General features: G+C 45.1%; 1 protein-coding gene across 1 annotated transcript in view; it reads right to left on the bottom strand.

The window, feature by feature from the left end:
• The window catches only part of CPNE2 (copine 2), a 99,814-nt gene that overhangs the window by 12,318 nt on the left and 66,036 nt on the right, over positions 1–21,460 (bottom strand). Inside the window, exons 5-11 of the mRNA XM_073659130.1 lie at positions 16,600–16,671; positions 16,361–16,444; positions 15,943–16,032; positions 15,764–15,862; positions 11,211–11,297; positions 9,408–9,467; positions 7,320–7,453 (exon numbers count right to left, since the gene is read on the bottom strand). Of these exons, the coding sequence (XP_073515231.1) occupies positions 7,320–7,453; positions 9,408–9,467; positions 11,211–11,297; positions 15,764–15,862; positions 15,943–16,032; positions 16,361–16,444; positions 16,600–16,671 (626 nt within the window). The remainder of the gene's footprint in view (positions 1–7,319; positions 7,454–9,407; positions 9,468–11,210; positions 11,298–15,763; positions 15,863–15,942; positions 16,033–16,360; positions 16,445–16,599; positions 16,672–21,460) is intronic.

Raw genomic sequence — 21,460 nt, 5'->3', positions numbered from 1 at the left:
AGCGTAATGGCCTCCCTAATCCATCTAGCTATGGTGGATTTAGAGACCTTGAGCCCTTTCCTAACCCCCTGATAGGAAACGAACAAGGAACTATCTCTCCTGAAAGGCTGGGTGACTGAAAGATACCTAATCATACATCTTCTCACATCTAAAGTATGGAACTCTGCTTCTCTTTGATTACCAGGATTCGGGCAAAATGTGGGTAACGTTACTTCCTGGAGTCTGTGAAAATGGGAAGCTACTTTAGGTAGGTATGCTGGATCCGCTCTAAGAATTATTCTGTCGTCCAGGACCTGAGTGAAGGGAGGGCCCGAGGACAGAGCCTGAATATCACCAATCCTCCTAGCTGATGTTAGGGCTACTAGAAGCACTGTTTTGAGGGAAATAGATTTAAGGGACGCTGAATCTATCGGCTCAAAGGGTGACCCAGATAATGCTTTTAGAACCAGGTTTAGGTCCCAGGGAACAAAATTAGTTTTGGTAACCGGCCTGGATCTACCTACCGCTTTTATAAAGCGAGAAACCCAATAATTTCCTGCCCGGTCACAGTTATAGAGAGCACCTAACGCTGATACTTGGACCTTAAGGGTGCTTGTTGCCAACCCCAGCTCAAAGCCCTTCTGTAAGAACTCTAAAATTTTCCCAACTGATGCTCCCTCACCCACTGTAGACTTAGAGGAAGATAGAAATTTTTTCCAAATTCTAGCATAAATCCTGGTGGTGACAGGTTTTCTACTACGCAATAGAGTAGATACTAGACTTTGGGAGAATCCTTTTTGTTCTAACAGGGACCTCTCAAATTCCATGGCGTCAAGTGGAGGCCAGGAGCTTGTGGATGGAGTACCGGACCCAGGCTGAGGAGATCCGAAACTTCGGGTAGGACCCAAGGATCTGAGATGGACATGTTCCTCAGGCATGAGAACCAGGGTCTTTTGGGCCAAAAAGGGGCGATCAAGAGGACCCTCGCTTTGTCCTCCCTGATCTTCCTTAGAACCATAGGAAGAAGAAGATTTAACGGTGGGAAGGCGTAGGCCAGACTGAAGTTCCAAGCGATCTGGAGAGCGTCCACAGTCAGGGGCCCTTCTCTCGAATCTAGGGAGCAAAAGACCTTTGTCTTCCGATTCCGCTTTGTGGCGAAGAGATCCACCACCGGGAGACCCCACTTTCGGACTATTAGGGAAAAAATGTCTTGTTTTAGCTCCCATTCGCTCTGTCTTAAAGAATGACAGCTTAAGAAGTCTGCCTTTATATTTTCTCTCCCTTTGATGTAGAGGGCTGTTAAAGAGAGGATATGGCATTCCGAGATCTGAAAGAGATGGTCCACCACTTTCATTAGTGATCCAGCACGTGTGCCCCCCTGATGGTTAATGTAAGCCACCGCTATGTTATTATCGGACAGTATCCTAGCGTTCTTATTGTGAAGAAACGGTAAGAAATGACCAACTGCTCTATCTACTGCCAGTAGTTCCTTAGCATTGGAGGAAAGAGTCCTCTCAGAGTCCGACCAGGACCCCTGGGCAACCATATCCCCCAAGTGAGCTCCCCATCCATGTAAGCTCGCATCAGTTATTATTTTAGATATTTTGAACACCCAGGGGACTCCCCGAGACAGGTTTTCCAAGTTCACCCACCACTGTAAAGAGTCAATAGACCGAGGAGATAAGGACATCCATTCCTCCAGGCGCCCACTTAACAAGACCTCATTATGCAGGACATCCCACTGAAAAACCCTGGAGTGGTATTGTGCCCACATAACCCCCGGAAGACAAGATGATAGGGTACCCAGTAAGGACATTGCAACCCTAAGGGACATGACCGGATTCGCAAGAGCTCTTTCCACTAGCATTTTGACTCTCTGCTTTTTGGCTTCCGGAAGAAAACACATCTGGAGGTCTGAATCTAGCATAATACCTAAGAACTGCTGTATTTTCGAAGGGACTACCCTGGACTTCTCTAGATTTAGGATCCAGCCCAGACCTTCCAAAATAGAGGATACCAACTTAAGATGGCTGTCACATTGAGAGGCTGAGTCTCCAACAATCAAAAAATCGTCCAAGTAAGGGATAATCAACACATTATGCTCCCGTACATGAGCCATCACCTCCGCTATCACCTTCGTAAATACCCTAGGGGCTATAGCTATACCGAATGGTAAGGCCGCAAACTGAAAATGTTTGATTTCATCCCCCATGATCAAGGCCACTCTAAGGTATTTCTGGAAGTCTCTATGTATAGGTATGTGGTAATATGCGTCCTTTAGGTCTAACACTACCATGTGACAGCCTGAAAACAGCAATTTTATTGTAGACTTAATGGATTCCATTTTAAAGGTGGGAATTAACAAAAACTTATTTAGGGCCTTAAGGTTAATAATACACCTAAAGGACCCATCAGGCTTAGTGACCAGAAATAGCGGTGAGTAGAACCCCAGTCCCTTCTCTGCTGTCGGGACTTCTACTAGGACGGCCTTATGCACCAAGTTCAGGACCTCCATGTGTAGGGCCATTTGCTCCCGTGTTGAGGCCCGGTTTGGGGTCAGGATGAACCTCCCACGAGGAATTCGCTGAAAGTCGAGTCTCAGACCGGAACCTACCAGAGCAAGGATCCAATTACAAGAAGAAATATTTGTCCAGGCAGGTAAGAAGCCTAACAGCCTCCCCCCTACCTGAGCCGCGAGTCATTGACTCGGTTTCCGGGGGCCTTGGCTAGCGGAAGAGGAACCGAACAGGAGCCCTTTACCTTTCGGCCTACGATCTTCCAATTTCTCATGACCCTTCTGGCGCCTATTACGTAGAAACTTTCTCTTCTGAAAGGAGCGTTTGTACGTGGGAGTAGATAGGCTAGGGAAACCCCTTTTTTTGTCACTTGCTCTATCCAACAGTTCATCCAGGACTGACCCAAAAAGATGTTCCCCTTCACAAGGGATAGCGCAGAGTCTTGTTCTCGCTTGAATGTCTCCCGGCCAACACTTTAGCCACAAAGCTCTCCAGGCTGAGTTGGACATGGCGGCTGACCTTGCTGCCAATCTGACAGAATCTGCCGATGCATCTGCCAGAAAAGCCGCTGCCCCCTGAAGTAGTGACATGTCCGCTAAGATTTCCTTCCTGGGGGTATTGTTCTTAAGATGGGCTTCAAGCTGGTCCAGCCAGATCATTAGGGACCTGGCGGTACATGTAGCTGCCACCGCGGGTTTTAAGGCTCCCGCAGAAGTCTCCCAGGTCCCCCTGAGGAAAGCATCAGCCTTCCTGTCCAAGGGGTCTTTAAGAGCCCCCATATCGTCAAAAGCAACGGAGGAACTCTTGGACGCTTTAGAAATAGCCACGTCTATCCTGGGGGCTTTATCCCAGGAGGAAGAAGCTGATTCTTCAAAGGGGTACTTCCTTTTGAAGAATGGAGGTAGAGTACCCTTTCTTTCCGGTCTCTTCACTATGGATCAAGTCCCGAATCTTTTCATTCAAGGGAAAGCTCCTTCTCTTCCTTTGTCCCAGCCCCCTGAACATAACGTCCTGGACTGACTTCTCCTGTCTGGCCTCTGTGATTCCCATAGTAGACTGAACCATTTTAATTAACCCGTCGACCTCACCAAGGGGAAAGCAATTCTGCCCCACACCACTATCTGAGGAGGAGGCAGTGGAAGATACTGCATCATCCGAATCCGACTCATAAGGTGAGGACAGGGGTTCATCCGGGACTAGAGAGATTTCACAGTCCAAGTCCGCTCTCCCTTTAGCTCTTTTGGAGAGGATCTTGTGAATCTCAGTCTTAACTAGGCTTTTTAAACCTGATGTTAGAGTAGGGCCCTATTCTGCCAGTGTCTGGCTTATGCATGACTGACATAACTTTTTAGGGTAGCCGTCAGGAAGAAGGGACTTGCTTAACGCACACTGTATATGCCTTGCCTTGGAGGTACATTTCTTCCCCTGTTAAAATTTAGAAGGGGAGAAGGGATACCCTTATTACTAAGTGAACTTTCTCGAAGATCACTTACCCAGGCGGCTCAAGAAGAAAAAACGGCTGGTACGGGTTTGGAGGAAGGACCCTTCTCAGCCAGGGGATCATCCCTGGAGGCTGCAGATTCGTCCGGTCTGCCAGAGGTGTGGTGACCGGACCTGGACACCGAACTCCGTTTTCCCAAGGACCGGCTACCAGAACCACGTGCGTGATGCGTTTTTTGGGGCTCCCCAAACAGCCCCTGAGATGGTGAAGATGGCGGCTGCTCCACATGCTGCTGCTGCAACTGAATGCCTTCAGACTCCATAACTAGAGAATGAAGCTTTGGGAAGCTCTGAGCCATGTTACCTGACTGGTTAAACAGGTTTTGGCCCCTTTCCCTCAGCAGCGCACCACCTCACTTTTCCAGCCCTTTTTTTTTTTTTGAATTTCGCGCTTTCCGGGCTCCGGTCACATGATTGCTGAGTCGCGGTGACGTCCTCGGGCTGCCACTTCCGGAACCCGGAAGTACACGCCGCGCGAGGACGCACGCTGTCAGCGCTACAGGTAAGCCACGCTTTAGCGATACTCCGCGCTGCATTCTCCCAGGATGGGGCGAGGGGACACAATCACCTTGGCCCCCGTGCCCCCCTTCCCCATACTCACGTAGGGTGATGGTGGGCTGTCACCCCCACCAGGAGCGCAGTCCCCACCGCACTTTGGGTCTCAGCCAGGGCAGACACTCCCACGGGAGGTGCACCTGGCTGAGGCAGAAAAAAAAGGGCTGCCACCCCAGACAGGGGCGCAGTACCTCTGCAGATAAGCCCCCAGTGCATTAGGATGCTGTGCCTCTCCCATATAGGGGCGCACGAACATAGGCCAAACGCTGGAGCTGCCGACCCCAGACACGTACGCAGCTTTGACAGCCGTCGCCATCCACGTACTCCACGCCTGCGATAGGCTTCCTCCATCAAGGACAGGAAACCAAACTGAGGCGAGAGGGAGGGCCGCCCCCTTTTAAGCCTGTAGGTTTCCTGTCCTTGGTGGGCGGATTCCCTCTCTCGTGGTGCTGTCATGGTCGACCGATAAAAGATAATCGTTCTCGGCAGCAGACCGTCCTATGTAAACAGAACCTGTACTGCTGAGAACAATGGCAGCCTGGGTGCACTGAATGATCGATTACTGATTGTTCAAGGCGCATCTGAAGTGCAGTCGTTTATGGGTGCAGCATTTAAATGCACCCTTAGTCAGGAAGCTCTTTCGACTTCTCTGGCCTGTAACCCTTATCTCTCTTCTGCTGGATCGGATTAATGACCAACTCAAAGTTTAAAGGTCAATTTAGACAGATTATTATGAAGGAGTGTTCCAAGCAACGCCAAGTTTACGATAGTCTAGAAAGGCTGCTGATCACCCGATAAGGGAGCAAAACGCTCCATTGTTGGGTGAAGTGACCTTTTGTGTTGCACAAAAGATCATCATTCTCGGCAGCACATCTTCCTTTGTAAACAGGACTCGTGCTGCCGAGCACAATGGCAGCCTGTGAGCACTAAACGATCTATTACAGAAGTACGGTTGATCAGCAGTCATTTAATATCACAGGTCGGTTTGTTTAAATGAACCTCAGCTTTCAACCGGTTAGAAATCTGCTTAGAAGATTGTTCAGGAGGGCAGAGATAATAGGCAGAGATAATAGTTACAGACAGTTAATAATAATCATAGGAACTCACTGACTAATTCACTGTGAACCCTTTTTGCAGTCTGCAATGCACTGTGATAAACGGAGGATACAGAATCCAAAATGACTCAATTTTTTTTAATGTAACCCTAGCTCAAAAATTTTTTTAGCCAAAAATACTGAGAAAAAAATGCCCCAAAGATGCCCATATCCACTAAGGACATTTGTGACATGTAACAATGGTTTTAAGAATGATAAAAGATACATCTTCAAATAATGCAAGTCAGCAAAATGTTACCTATTAGTGGTAACCTGACCCTTCACCCAAACTGTAAGACAATCTATGATGGATGGCTAGAAGGATCGATCCGTACAGAGGGAAGACGCATTAACCTGTGTATTATCGAGAGATGTACCTATAACGTTATGTTGTATATTCTAACGGTAAATGGTGTTCATCAACGTAGAGGCTGACATTTCAATGACGGCATAGCACTAAGACACAATTTTTCAACATCTATAACTCCACCACATACGCTGACTACGTCCTTAACACACTGATTTTTGGATGGCCAATAATTAAAAATTGCAACGCATTGGGTTTATAGGATGTGTGTGCCATAAGTTTACATCACGCTAGGTTCCCTTCCGTCAAAAAAAGATGGGGACTTAGTCAGTAAGATCAACCCCCACCCCCTGCCCCAATCCCCATGTATGAGCATGCAGGTCTTTGAAATGTAAACCCATCGACACCTTTATATCTTCTATCTGTTGCTGCCTTCCCGAGAAATCAGAATTCAAATCGTATGCAAATGATGTGTTAAGTGCTCTGGGTGTAACAGAGCACTTCCCAACCCTCTGCTTCACAGCTTTTTTAGCTTGACTGATGAATCACTGTCTGATTTCTTGCAGTTCGTCTAATATCACACAGAAAGTGAGCCGTCAATCAAGCTAAAGAGGCTGGTGCTAGGTGAGATGCAGAAGTTCAGGAAGTGCTCTGTCGCACCCAGAGCACTTAAAACATAATTAGCATATGACTGAATTCTGATTTCTCAAGAAGGCAGTAACAGATAGAAGATATAAAGGTGTCGATGGGTTTACATTTCAAAGACCTGCATGCCCAGATATGATGATTGTGGAGGGGGTGGGTGTTGATCTTACTATGCCAAAAGCACTTAACACCTTATTTGCATATGAATTGAAATGCTGACTTTTCAGGAATGCAGCAACAGATAGAAGATATAAAAGGTGTCGATGAATTTAGCTTTCAAAGACCTGCAAGCCCAGATATGTGGTTTGGTGGTGGAGCTATGTTCAAAAGCAGCAGAAAGGCTGCAAATTTTGCATCTGGAATGAAGGGCAAGGAGGGGGATCCAGAGTAAGATACAGTTGAATCTTAAGTATTATACTATATACAGAGGTGTTCCATACATTGCAATCCGGTCTGTGATAATGAAACTGCTGAAAAGACTGTACAGAACAGAAAGTATGAGTCTAGTGGCCAGATTTCTGATAAGGAAACTTGAATAAAACATTAATAAAAATAGTTTAAAAAATACATTTAAAGGGGTTTTCCACGACAGCAACGTCACGATGTAAACTGCTTAGTCGCACCGTTTAAGTGTAATTCTTTCACAATCAAAAAGGGAAAGTATCCAACTGTGTAATATTAATTCCGAGCAAATAAACACTTCCTGTAAATCACGTTACTTACGAATCGTAATCCTGAATGATTTGTCCCACAGACCATAATGCAGAAAGGTACTCGTTCGTGCCCATAGGGTTAATATGATGCAGGGAGGAGGCATCTCGAGGATTTCCATTTGATGCTGTAAAGTCAATTCCGACCTACAGAAAAATCAAAAACTCGTAAAGAAGAAAGTGCAAAAATGTATTTAAAAAAAACAACATTTTGTCCTATATACCCATCCCATATTTATTTAGGAAGGGTATTACAAGTGACATATGATGGATAAAAAGTATCCTAGGGTTTCCATAAAAATGGTCAAGGGGATAATTAATTATATGGACAGCAGTGAGCTTTACATGGCAATAAAACTGCAATAGAATACAGGCAATAGTCACTGCAGCCCATTTTTCTGGGTTTCAGATGGAGGCCCCTGATGGAGCCCAAGCATGGTGTGAAAGGCTACAGATGGAAGGCCCTGATGGAGCCCAAACACGGTGTGAAATGCTACAGATGGAAGCCCCTGATGGAGCCCAAACATGGTGTGAAATGCTTCAGATGGCAGGCCCTGATGGAGCCCAAACACGGTGTGAAATGCTACAGATAGTAGCCCCTGATGGAGCCCAAACATGGTGTGAAATGCTTCAGATGGAAGCCCATGATGGAGTCCAAACATGGTGTGAAATGCTTCAGATGGAAGTCCCTGATGGAGCCCAAATATAATGCGAAACCAACCTAATAGAGGAGTTAGTTTCATTATGATGCTGCCTTCTGATATTAACGAGACGATACTGAATCTGCCCCGAGCGTACACAACACTAGCTAAAAAGTGACAAAGTGCAGAAGTCCGTTCACACAGACTGACCCGGCGGCACTAAATGACCGCCAATCAGTCAATATTGACTGATAGGTGGTCATTTAATATTCTATTTACACAGGTAGACCGCACTGAACTATCAATAATAGTTCTGTAATAGATCGTTCTCGCCAGCACAAGTCCTGTTAAACCTGGAAGATGTGCTGCCGAGAATGCTGATCTTTAGTGCTGCACAAAAGATCATTTCACCCAATGAACGAGCGTACATTAAGTGATCGTCAGCCTGTTTACACTGCAGGATTATCGTGATACGAGCTTTAAGGGTTTTGAGCAATGTGAAAACTGGGATTATTTAGGATTTTTTTATTTAATAAAGTGATGTGAAAATGTGTTTGAAATAAAAACTTATAACTGGTCAATTTCTGATTACACCTTTCATGTGCATCAATGTGCTATTGATAGGTAAACTGCAATGTTTAGCGTACACAACTCCTAGGCAGACCTATGTGTCTCCATGGCCAACAGACTACAAAAACAAAAACCCTGCGGTCACATGTTGCTCCTTTTCTTTTAGGAGTTTGTAAGGTTACGAAAAGACATAACTACAGAGTCAGACTACACACAGGATTTGTTTGTAGTCTGTTGCTATGGAGACACACAGGTCTTGTGACAGAGACACTGGTGTTATATATGAGGGGTGGTATGGGTCACTACAGCTGTTAGCCTGTGTGAACTGAACCTACAACTTTTCCCCAGCATGTTATATTTTGGGGGAGTAATCACCATTGTGAAGTTAGTGGTTTTGTGTGAATGGCATAAAGATCGGGTGGGAAGTCATTCACCCTACATCCCCTCAGGGTGTGGCTGAGCAAGGTTAAATGTTCAGTCACTATTTTTTTTTCGGTTGTGTGAGCTGGAGAGTGAAGTCTCCAGGCTGTGTGTGGAAGCTAGAGAGCTCCACAAAAGGACTTTGCCTGAACGGCTTGTGATACCGAGAGCAGGCGGAACCCACTCACTTATGGACTGTGCTATACTTTATGTTTTTTGTTTTGCCGCTACGCCGGAAAGGCCGTGTTTATTTTGCTGAATCGACAGTGCTTATAACGCTAAAATAAACCTGCAGAGGAAACAGTGTCCTGAGTCTACTTCTGGAAGCAGCCGAGTGAGTCGTCTTACCACAGTCTGCATGCAAGCCGTGTACACAAAAAATAAGATATATTTTTTTTAAATTGGGACTATTTGCAAAGTTTATAAATCTAGAATCATTTGCAAATTTAACAAGTGCAGTGAAAACTTACTGTAAACATTAACTGGCATCCTCCGAGTATGTAATCCAGGAAGGAATAGTCTCTTGTAATCTGAAAGGCGCAAACAGCAGCAGCTCAGAATGGTAATACACACACAGGATGACGGGCATCGTACCACAGGGCAAACTCTGACGAATGACCACTTATACATTTTAAGTCAAAGTTAACAAACGTTGAAAAATTTTGATATTTTTTTTTTCTGCTCACTACTTGGTTGTATAAATTGGAGGGAGTACTGGTCCCGAGATCTCCACCGATCGCTCAAAGGAAGGGATAGTAGAGAGCGCTCAGCTTATCCTTTGTACGGACCCACAAACTCAAGCCCTCCATACACTTCAGATAGCTGCCGACTATGCTTTGTGCAATTTTGATAAAATCCCTGTTTTCTCTGCTGTGGATGTAGCAGTTTTCTGAATGCGGAGCTCTGTATAAACCTGCCCACACCTCTGATTGGCTGCAGCCTGAGTACATTGTGCAAGCTGCCAATAAGTTGTGGGGGCTGGATTAAAGAGATTAGCTGGACTGCCTGGCAAGAAACACTTAGTCCTGCAGTGATAATCTCCTGCTGATAAAATGCTGATTGTATTGAAACTACAGCACACAGCCTAGTAAGTGGCACATTGCCACCAATCCGGGGTCCCGGGCGCGGAGTCGGGAAGGTCAGCCGCGGCCCCCCCTGCTGTGCTCTCCGTGTAAGCACCTGAAATGACCCCGCTGCTTCCTCAACTCCACTGGAGCTGCTGCCTTACCAACACCAGACCTGCGCCTGACCACCAGCAGAGCTCTGCAACCCCCCCACCATCCTGTAGAACATAAGCCAAAAGGGCAGGGTCCTCTTCCCATGGTATCAGTCTATCATTGTTAGTTTGTTAACAGTAAGTGATATCTGTATTTGGTATGTAACCCCTTGTTATGTACAGCACCATAGAATCCATGCCGCTACATAAATAAATAATAATAATAGCCTGATTTCAGCAATTTTGTCTTGTCCCTACACCATGCTGCTCTCAGAATAAATATCGAAAACCTACTGATAGATTCCCTTTAAGACCTCCGTTTAACACTGGGAAAAGCTCATGACACATATGTTATACTGATGCTCGGAAAAATGCCGAATGACAGATCAGTGGCATCAGTCACCAATAGACTTCACATATATTAAAAATTATATATATACACACACACACACACACACATATATATAAATAATTTATAATTTATATAATATAATATAATAATATATATACACCTTTTTCAAGCAGAGTTCAAGTGCAAATGGTAGAACATACATAGGTAAAGACAGTGATTACCATGATTACAATCAATTTGTGCATAATAATACTTTCTCAATAAAAAGTGCATATCCATAAGTTTCATTATATATTGCGTACATAGTGATAAGTTTTAAAAAAAAAAAAAAAAAGATCATTTTCTTTCATTAGCAGAAGTCACATACCAAGCAAAGAGAAATACAGGTTTTTGGCTCCGGACCGGATCCTTCATCAGGTATTTTATTTACTGGCTCCGGTCCGGAACTCAAAACCGGTTTGTGTTTTGAAGAACTACTAATAAAAGTATCTCTCTTTACTTAATATGTGACTTCCTTCCCGCATCGACAGCGCCAAAGTATTCTCCTGCATCTTACATAACCCGCTCAGTGACCTGAATGGGTAAGAGCTGGTGCTGCCTCCCGCACATAGACCCTCACCACAATTATAGATTTTTCCACGAGAAAGATTAAAGTAAAATTACCCTTTAAACTAAGAAAACAAACGTTTGGGAGATCATCTTTACCTTACAGGATTTAATTATGATTACGCCAGAGTTTTTGTAACTTCTCTTCTTCTTTTGCTTCTTTGGATTAATGCACTCAAACTCCACCTAAAAAAAAAAAAAAAGCAAAACGATTCCTGCATCTGAAAAGACTTTAAATTGTATTGGTTTTTAAAGGGGTTGTCCTGTGTAACTCCTTTAATTAGAGGGTAACACACCATTGAGAAAAACAGGGCAAAACAATGAGGAAATGTCTCATTCAAGACCATTGCCAACCTGTTACAGTCATGCCTGTGACATGAATGCTGCTGCACAGAGCGTGCCTGTGACATGAATGCTGCTGCACAGAGCGTGCCTGTGACATGAATGCTGCTGCACAGAGCGTGCCTGTGACATGAATGCTGCTGCACAGAGCGTGCCTGTGACATGAATGCTGCTGCACAGAGCGTGCCTGTGACATGAATGCTGCTGCACAGAGCGTGCCTGTGACATGAATGCTGCTGCACAGAGCGTGCCTGTGACATGAATGCTGCTGCACAGAGCGTGCCTGTGACATGAATGCTGCTGCACAGAGCGTGCCTGTGACATGAATGCTGCTGCACAGAGCGTGCCTGTGACATGAATGCTGCTGCACAGAGCGTGCCTGTGACATGAATGCTGCTGCACAGAGCGTGCCTGTGACATGAATGCTGCTGCACAGAGCACGGTCTGCTGCCTTTCCTGTGCATTCGAAAAGTATCTGCCTCTAGGATGCTTTATCATTCTTCTCATCATTAGGAGCGCTTGTTCCGGATAAAATCATACAGTGTAAGCCCAGATTTAGGTTCTGCCTCAAAAAGTAGGTATTCTAGTAACAACATTATACTGAGGAATTGCCATATAAGCAATTACCTAATCTTGTAAAATTTCACAAGTCAATCAGAACTGTTTCATTATTGAAATCAAAACTCCGCTGAATTCTCTTTCTCCCGTGTCCTTGCAGGCCAGCTTCCATAGATTTACAGATAGATGGCGAATTTATGATAGCTGAACCCCCACGTGTCACTAGAATGGGGGCCATCGTCCCCTATGGGCATTGAGTGGTGATCATGCATAGACATAAGGGTAAAGCAGCTACTGCGGATACGTGCAGCAGCTACTGCGGATACGTGCAGCAGCTACTGCGGATACGTACAGCAGCTACTGCGGATACGTGCAGCAGCTACTGCGGATACGTGCAGCAGCTACTGCGGATACGTGCAGCAGCTACTGAGGATACGTACGTATAGCAACTACTGCGGATACGTACAGCAGCTACTGCGGATACGTACAGCAGCTACTGAGGATACGTACAGCAGCTACTGAGGATACGTACAGCAGCTACTGAGGATACGTACAGCAGCTACTGAGGATACGTACGTGCAGCAACTAGTGCGGATACGTGCAGCACCTACTGCGGATACGTACAGCAACTACTGCGGATACGTACAGCAACTACTGCGGATACGTACAGCAACTACTGCGGATACGTACAGCAGCTACTGCGGATACGTACAGCAGCTACTGCGGATACGTAAGTGCAGCAACTAGTGCGGATACGTGCAGCAACTAGTGCGGATACGTGCAGCAACTACTGCAGATACGTGCAGCAACTACTGCAGATACGTGCAGCAACTACTGCAGATACGTGCAGCAACTACTGCAGATACGTGCAGCAACTACTGCAGATACGTGCAGCAACTACTGCAGATACGTGCAGCAACTACTGCAGATACGTGCAGCAACTACTGCAGATACGTGCAGCAACTACTGCAGATACGTGCAGCAACTACTGCAGATACGTGCAGCAACTACTGCAGATACGTGCAGCAACTACTGCAGATACGTGCAGCAACTACTGCGGATACGTGCAGCAACTACTGCGGATACGTGCAGCAACTACTGCGGATACGTGCAGCAACTACTGCGGATACGTACAGCACCTACTGCGGATACGTACAGCACCTACTGCGGATACGTACAGCACCTACTGCGGATACGTACAGCACCTACTGCGGATACGTACAGCACCTACTGCGGATACGTACAGCACCTACTGCGGATACGTGCAGCACCTACTGCGGATACGTGCAGCACCTACTGCGGATACGTGCAGCACCTACTGCGGATACGTGCAGCACCTACTGCGGATACGTGCAGCACCTACTGCGGATACGTACAGCACCTACTGCGGATACGTACAGCAACTACTGCGGGTACGTACAGCAACTACTGCGGGTACGTACAGCAACTACTGCGGGTACGTACAGCAACTACTGCGGGTACGTACAGCAACTACTGCGGGTACGTACAGGAACTACTGCGGGTACGTACAGGAACTACTGCGGGTACGTACAGGAACTACTGCGGGTACGTACAGGAACTACTGCGGGTACGTACAGGAACTACTGCGGGTACGTACAGGAACTACTGCGGGTACGTACAGGAACTACTGCGGGTACGTACAGGAACTACTGCAGGTACGTACAGCAACTACTGCGGAAACGTAATAAATGCTGTTTGTGATAGAACGTCTTTAAAGGAGTTTTCCCATAACGAACATACAGTTATATGAAAAAGTTTGGGCACCCCTATTAATCTTAAGCTTAATGTTTTATAAAAATTGGTGTTTTTGCAACAGCTATTTCAGTTTGATCTATGTAATAACTGTTGGACACAGTAATGTTTCTGCCTTGAAATGAGGTTTATTGTACTAACAGAAAATGTGCAATCTGCATTCAAACAAAATTTGACAGGTGCATAAGTATGGGCACCTCACCAGAAAAGTGACATTAATATTTAGTAGATCCTCCTTTTGCAAAAATAACAGCCTCTAGTCGCTTCCTGTAGCTTTTAATGAGTTCCTGGATCCTGGATGCAGGTACTTTTGACCATTCCTCTTTACAAAACAATTCCAGTTCAGTTAAGTTTGATGGTCGCTGAGCATGGACAGCCCTCTTCATATGATCCCACAGATGTTCAATGATATTCAGGTCTGGGGACTGGGATGGCCATTCCAGAACATTGTAATTGTTCCTCTGCATGAATGCCTGAGTAGATTTGGAGCGGTGTTTTGGATCATTGTCTTGCTGAAAGATCCATCCCCTGCGTAACTTCAACTTTGTCACTGATTCTTGAACATTATTGTCAAGAATCTGCTGATACTGAGTGGAATCCATGCGTCCCTCAACTTTAACAAGATTCCCGGTGCCGGCATTGGCCACACAGCCCCAAAGCATGATGGAACCTCCACCAAATTTTACTGTGGGTAGCAAGTGTTTTTCTTGGAACGCTGTGTTTTTTTGCCGCCATGCATAATGGCTTTCAGTATGACCAAACAACTCAATCTTGGTTTCATCAGTCCACAGAACCTTCTTCCAAAAAGAAATTGGCTTCTCCAATTGTGCTTTTGCATACCTCAGCCGACTCTGTTTGTGGCGTGCTTGCAGAAACGGCTTCTTTCGCATCACTCTCCCATACTGCTTCTCCTTGTGCAAAGTGCGTTGTATAGTTGACCGATGCACAGTGACACCATCTGCAGCAAGTTGATGCTGCAGCTCTCTGGAGGTGGTCTGAGGATTGTCCTTGACTGATCTCACCATTCTTCTTCTCTGCCTTTCTGATGTTTTTCTTGGCCTGCCACTTCTGGCCTTAGCAAGAACTGTCCCTGTGTTCTTCCATTTCCTTACTATGTTCCTCACAGTGGAAACTGACAGGTTAAATCTCTGAGACAGCTTTTTGTATCCTTCCCCTGAACAACTATGTTGAATAATCTTTGTTTTCAGATCATTTGACAGTTGTTTTGAGGAGCCCATGATGCCACTCTTCAGAGGAGATTCAGACAGGAGAACAACTTGCAAGTGGCCACTTTAAGTAGCTTTTCTCATGATTGCATACACCTGGCTCTAAAGTTCAAAGCTCAATGAGGTTACAAAACCAAAAAAAGTGCTTTAGTAAGTCAGTAAAAAGTAGGCAGAAGTATTTAAAGCAAGAAAATGATAAGGGTGCCCATACTTATTCACCTGTCAAATTATGTTTGAATGCAGATTGCACATTTTCTGTTAGTACAATAAACCTCATTTCAAGGCAGAAACATTACTGTGTCCAACAGTTATTACATATATCAAACTGAAATAGCTGTTGCAAAAACACCAATTTGTATAAAACATTAAGCTTAAGATTAATAGGGGTGCCCAAACTTTTTCATATAACTGTAAATCACGACAGAATAGGTGATGAATGCATAAACGCTGGGGGTACAAATGGCGGCACCTCTATCACAAGAACAGGGATCTCAGAGTCCCTCATATGAATGAGCGACCACTGCTCTGTTCACTGTCGGCTGCACATGCTCAGTACAGCTCAATTCACACAATTCGCACTTTGTGACCCCCATTCTTGAGATAGGTGGGAGCCGCATCAGTTGGACCTCCAGTGGGTGCCTCAGCAGTTGGACCCCCAGTGGTCATACATGGGATAACCCCTTTTAAAGCCACTTATTGTTAATCCTAACAGGTGACACCTACACACTGAATGTGGAATCAAAGACTACTCACAGACATGGCATCACGAGCTTCACACAGCTTGATTGCTGTAGTCTGAAATTCCCCTATAAAGTCGTGTCCTCCGTCATTGTCATAATCATGGCATATAATCTGTAAAAATATCATTATCAGCTAAAATCCGAAAAAAAAATCACAAAATCCATAAAAACTGTTAGTAACACAGAACTAACCTTTATTGGCTTCTCAATGTCTCCGTTACACAAAGACTGTAAGGGCACGGTGAACGGCTTCCACACGGGATCCAGCGTATATTTTATGACCTGATCACAAGGAAAACACGACCATAAAAAAAAAAAGCCATTGTGACACCATTGTCACGAAATCTGCCCCTGTGCATCAGATAGGTGTCAGCCGAATGTTCGTTTGATCCGACCACCATTTCTACCCAACCTCTACACTCTTGCACGCTCCACTTGGCCAAGTGTGCATGTGTTTTTTTCTTACATAAATGCATGTATTTTTGCAATTGGGTTTCTTTAAAAATTTTTAACCTTTTACTCACTTATTTTATATTATTTACTTCTACTCAGAAGTCTTATAATTTACTTCTACTCAGAGGTCAATCTGAATTTCGCACTAAACAGTCACCTCCGTCCTATGAACCAGCATCCATTTCCCATCATCTCCTTGTTTGTAGAATTCCAAAAATGGATCGGACTTCCCGAATAAATCCTGTTGGGAAAATTATCAAAAAGTTAGAAAAAAAATAAAAATTCAAATGAGCAGGTAACAGCCAGGCTGATGATGATGTCCGTGACTGCGTATTAAAGGGTATCCCGGCCAGTGTGAATAATACACTGTGACATCGGAACAGTGGGATCTCTCACCTTTTTATCCAGCTTCCTTCCGGCCATGGAAAGTGTTATCACCCTGTTATCAGACAGCTCTTCAGCAATAACCTAAAATTGTGGACAAATGTTAAAAAAAACATATCTTGCGTGATTACTTAACACATGAATATCTAAAAAAAAACAAAACAGGGTGGTAAAAGAACCATTAGTAACCTACCTAATAAAGTACTTGTGCCCTTAGTGCCCCTTTACCACCCTAATAAAGTCCTTGTGCCATTAGTGCCCCTTTACCACCCTAAGTACTTGTGCCCATAGTGCTCCATTACCCACCTAATAAACTACTTGTGTCCATAGTGCCCCTTTACCCCCTAATAAAAGTACTTGTGCAATTAGTGTCCCTTTACCCCCCTTATAAAGTACTTGTGCCCTTAGTGCCCCTTTACCCCCCTTATAAAGTACTTGTGCCCTTAGCGTCTCTTTACACTCCCCCTATAAAAGTACTTGTGCACTTAGTGCCCCTTTATAAAATAGTAATAATGCCAAGTGTCCCCCACATAAAGTAATAATTGTCCGAGTGCCCCGCAGGCGTCCAAGAAGTAATTCCATGAGGATCCCCTTAAAAAGTAATCATGCCTGAAGAGTCTTCTTTGAAACTTTGAAATGAATAATACCCTTAATGCCCCCTTATCAAAATAATAATCCCCCCATGTACCCACTTAAAAAGTAGTGATGACCCGAGTGCCAGTTATAAAGTATTAATATCCTTTCAGTGCCCCCTTAACAAGTAAGAATGCCCCCTGGCGTATGCCAAGCACACACAAGGGGCCCAGGAGCCACAAGTTGGGGTCCCCCTGATCTACAGTATGGAAATCTATAGTATTTATAGCAATATCTATATGACATCTATATATTCTGAAATGTGTTATGTTGTTTTCCTTTTTTGTGTTCTCTAAGAAAAAGCCATTAAAAGAGCAGAATCCTCCTGCTTATACTATAAGTATCCGCACAAAGCCCTCCCGCTCGCTTATATGGTAAGTATCCGCACACAGCCCTCCCGCTCGCTTATACTATAAGTATCTGTACACAGCCCTCCCGCTCGCTTATACGGTAAGTATCCGCACAAAGCCCTCCCGCTCGCTTATACGGTAAGTATCTGCACACAGCCCTCCCGCTTGCTTATACTATAAGTATCTGCACACAGCCCTCCCGCTCGCTTATACTATAAGTATCATCATTGGCCCCAATCTCCTCCCTCTCATGTCCCGACTCTGCATTGAAGCATTATAACGAAATATTGCTATGCGCCCTGGATGAAGCCGCACCTCCTACACAAAGAAAAATTCGGCATAGACGGCAACAACCCTGGCACACGCCTCAAACACGTCTTCTCCAGCAGTGCTCCAGGTGCGCTGAACGGCTGTGGAGAAAATCTAATCTGCCCGAAGATTTCCTCCATTATAAATTTATGCTGAAAACATATATAACTCTGCGCTTCACCTCTCCAAACAAACCTACTTTAACAACCTCATCATCTCACTTTCCAATAATCCTAAACGACTCTTTGACACGTTTCATTCTCTCCTCAATCAAACAGCACAGGCCCCGACCACCGACCTCAGTGCTGATGATCTGGCCAATTATTTCAAAGAAAAAATTGACCATATCCGACAGGAAATTTTCTCCCAATCCCCAAATGTTATGCATGCTCTCCCCCGCCACATTGTATCTTGCTCACTTTCTGACTTCGAACCAGTCACGGAAGATGAAGTGATCAGGCTCCTTGCATCTTCTCACCCTACCACCTGCACCAGTGACCCTATTCCCTCACATCTCCTTCAGTCCCTTGCTCCAGCTGTCACCACTCACCTAACTAAAATTTTCAACCTTTCCCTCTCATCTGGTAACTTTCCCTCTTCTTTTAAACACGCCAGCATACAACCATTACTTAAAAAAACATCCCTTGACCAGAACTGCACGGCCAACTACAGACCTGTTTCCAATCTTCCCTTGATCTCTAAACTCCTGGAACGCCTGGTCCATTCCCATCTAATCCGCTATCTCTCAGACAACTCTCTTCTTGACCCTTTACAATCTGGTTTCCGCTCTTTACATTCTACTGAAACTGCTCTCACTAAAGTCTCTAATAATCTACTAACAGCTAAATCTAATGGTCACTACTCCCTGCTGATTCTCCTGGATCTCTCTGCAGCATTCGACACTGGATCACCAGCTCCTCCTCACTATGCTCCGCACTATTGGCCTCAAGGACACTGTTCTCTCCTGGTTCTCCTCCTATCTCTCTGACCGCTCCTTCTCAGTTTCTTTTGCCGGCTCCTCCTCCTCCTCTCTCCTTCCCCTTACTGTCGGGGTTCCTCAAGGATCAGTCCTAGGCCCCCTTCTTTTCTCCTTATACACCGCTCCCATTGGACAAACAATCAGCAGATTCGGTTTTCAGTACCATCTCTATGCTGATGACACCCAATTATACACCTCTGCTTCGGACATCACCCCTGCATTACTACAAAAGACCAGTGATTGTCTTTCTGCTGTGTCTAACATTATGTCCTCCCTCTGTCTAAAACTGAATCTGTGAAAAACTGAACTACTCGTCTTTCCTCCCTCCACTAACCTACCTGTGCCCAATATTGCCATTTCCGTTTGTGGCTCAACCATTACTCCCCAGCAACATGCCCGCTGTCTTGGGGTCATTTTTGATTCAGATCTTTCCTTCACTCCTCACATCAAATCACTCGCTCGTTCATGTCATCTACACCTCAAAAACATCTCAAGATTCAGGACTTTTCTCATCTTTGACTCGGCAAAAACTCTTACTGTCGCTCTTATTCATTCTCGTCTTGACTATTGCAACGCTCTACTAATCAGTCTCCCTCTTACTAAACTCTCCCCTCTCCAATCATTCCTTAACGCAGCAGCCAGGATCATATTCCTCGCCAACCGCTACACCGATGCCTCTTCCCTGTGCCAGTCATTGCATTGGTTGCCCATCCAATATAGAGTTCAATTTAAACTTATCACGCTTACCCACAAAGCGCTCCATGCTTCAGCACCGCCATACATCTCCTCTCTTGTCTCAGTCTATCACCCTACACGTGCCCTCCATTCTGCCAATGACTTAAAACTAAAATCCTCCATAATCCGAACTTCCCACTCCCGTCTCCAAGATTTCTCGCGTGCTGCGCCAATTCTTTGGAATGCACTACCCAGGACAGTTCGATTAATTCCCAATACCCACAGTTTCAAGAGGACCCTAAAAACCCATTTCTTTAGACTGGCGTATCGCCTAAACACACTCTGTCCATCCCAGTTTTCCCCCATATTAAAATATTCTTCAACTTCAGGTTCATACCAGCCATGCACTTAATAGCCTCTGTCAGGACTGTACACATACTGGCTGGCGACCAGTCCATGTATTATTATTTATCCTATTTAGTATATCAAGGCTGCATTATACAATATATGTACTTTTTACCTTTTGTGTCTCCCCCATTTCCTCAGACTGTAAGCTTGCGAGCAGGGCCCTCACTCCTTTCGATATGAGATATGCTTATTCTGTATTAATTGTATAAGTCCCCCCTAAAATTGTAAAGTGCTGCGGAATATGTTGGCGCTATAAAAATAAAAACTATTATTATCCGCACACAGCCCTCCCGCTCGCTTATACTATAAGTATCCGCACACAGCCCTCCCGCTCGCTTATACTATAAGTATCCGCACACAGCCCTCCCGCTCGCTTATACTATAAGTATCTGCACACAGCCCTCCCGCTCACTTATACTATACGTATCCGCACACAGCCCTCCCGCTCGCTTATACTATAAGTATCCGCACACAGCCCTCCCGCTCGCTTATACTATAAGTATCCGCACACAGCCCTCCCGCTCGCTTATACTATAAGTATCCGCACACAGCCCTCCCGCTCACTTATACTATACGTATCCGCACACAGCCCTCCCGCTCGCTTATACTATAAGTATCCGCACACAGCCCTCCCGCTTATACTATAAGTATCCGCACACAGCCCTCCCGCTTATACTGAGATGACTGTGGGGGACAAATCTCAGACATATCCATGTCCATCATACAGATGAGACCTGTACAGTAACATGAGGCACCAGCTGCTGGGGACGTGCACTGCATATACTGATCTCTGACGTAATCCCAGGCAGCTGATGTTACAGGTGGACACGCCGGTGTTCACACCACTAATCACATCTCTGCCCTTGAAACACACAAAGGGCAACTTATCCTGTGAATACAGTGTAATATAACACCGGGTAATAGCAATGCAGGGTGATCAATAGTAATACTATTAATACTGGGTCCCGATATGTTACTCTATATCTCATATCTATTTATCATCCATGTGTGTCTGTATCTTTTTGTCTTTATATCTGTCCCGCTATCTACCATCGATCTAGCTCATATATGCCTCTATAGCCATTTATTAAGAATTCATCTATGTATTTAAGTATATCATGTATCTGTCGCACTGCCTTTATATCTATTTATCTGTCAGATAGATAGAAAAACAAACTCCGTTATCCCAGTATCCATCCCTCCGTCTGTGTCCCTCCGTCCCTGTACTCGTCCGGCCGTCTCCATATCCCTCCATCCGTCCCCCTCCATCTGTATTTCTCCGTATCCCTCCCTCCACCAGTCTCTGCACCCCTCCATCCCTGTCTACGTCTTCTTGAGGACCTTGCCCAGTTTGTTAAAAAAAAAAAAACTATATTTACATACAGGAAAAAGGAGGCCATATCTCCAGACCGGAGAGGAGCAGGAACTAAAGAAAAACAATCACCGGATTGAGTAGAACAGTGGTGATTACACCGGATAATTAAATACATTTTTACATTTATGGCACGTGACAGGTCCG

Source organism: Phyllobates terribilis, unplaced genomic scaffold (genome assembly GCF_046119375.1).
Source record: "Phyllobates terribilis strain yellow unplaced genomic scaffold, ASM4611937v1 Scaffold_13__5_contigs__length_258822181, whole genome shotgun sequence".
NCBI classification, from domain to species: Eukaryota; Metazoa; Chordata; class Amphibia; order Anura; family Dendrobatidae; genus Phyllobates; species Phyllobates terribilis.
This window is presented reverse-complemented; position numbering and strand designations above follow the sequence as displayed.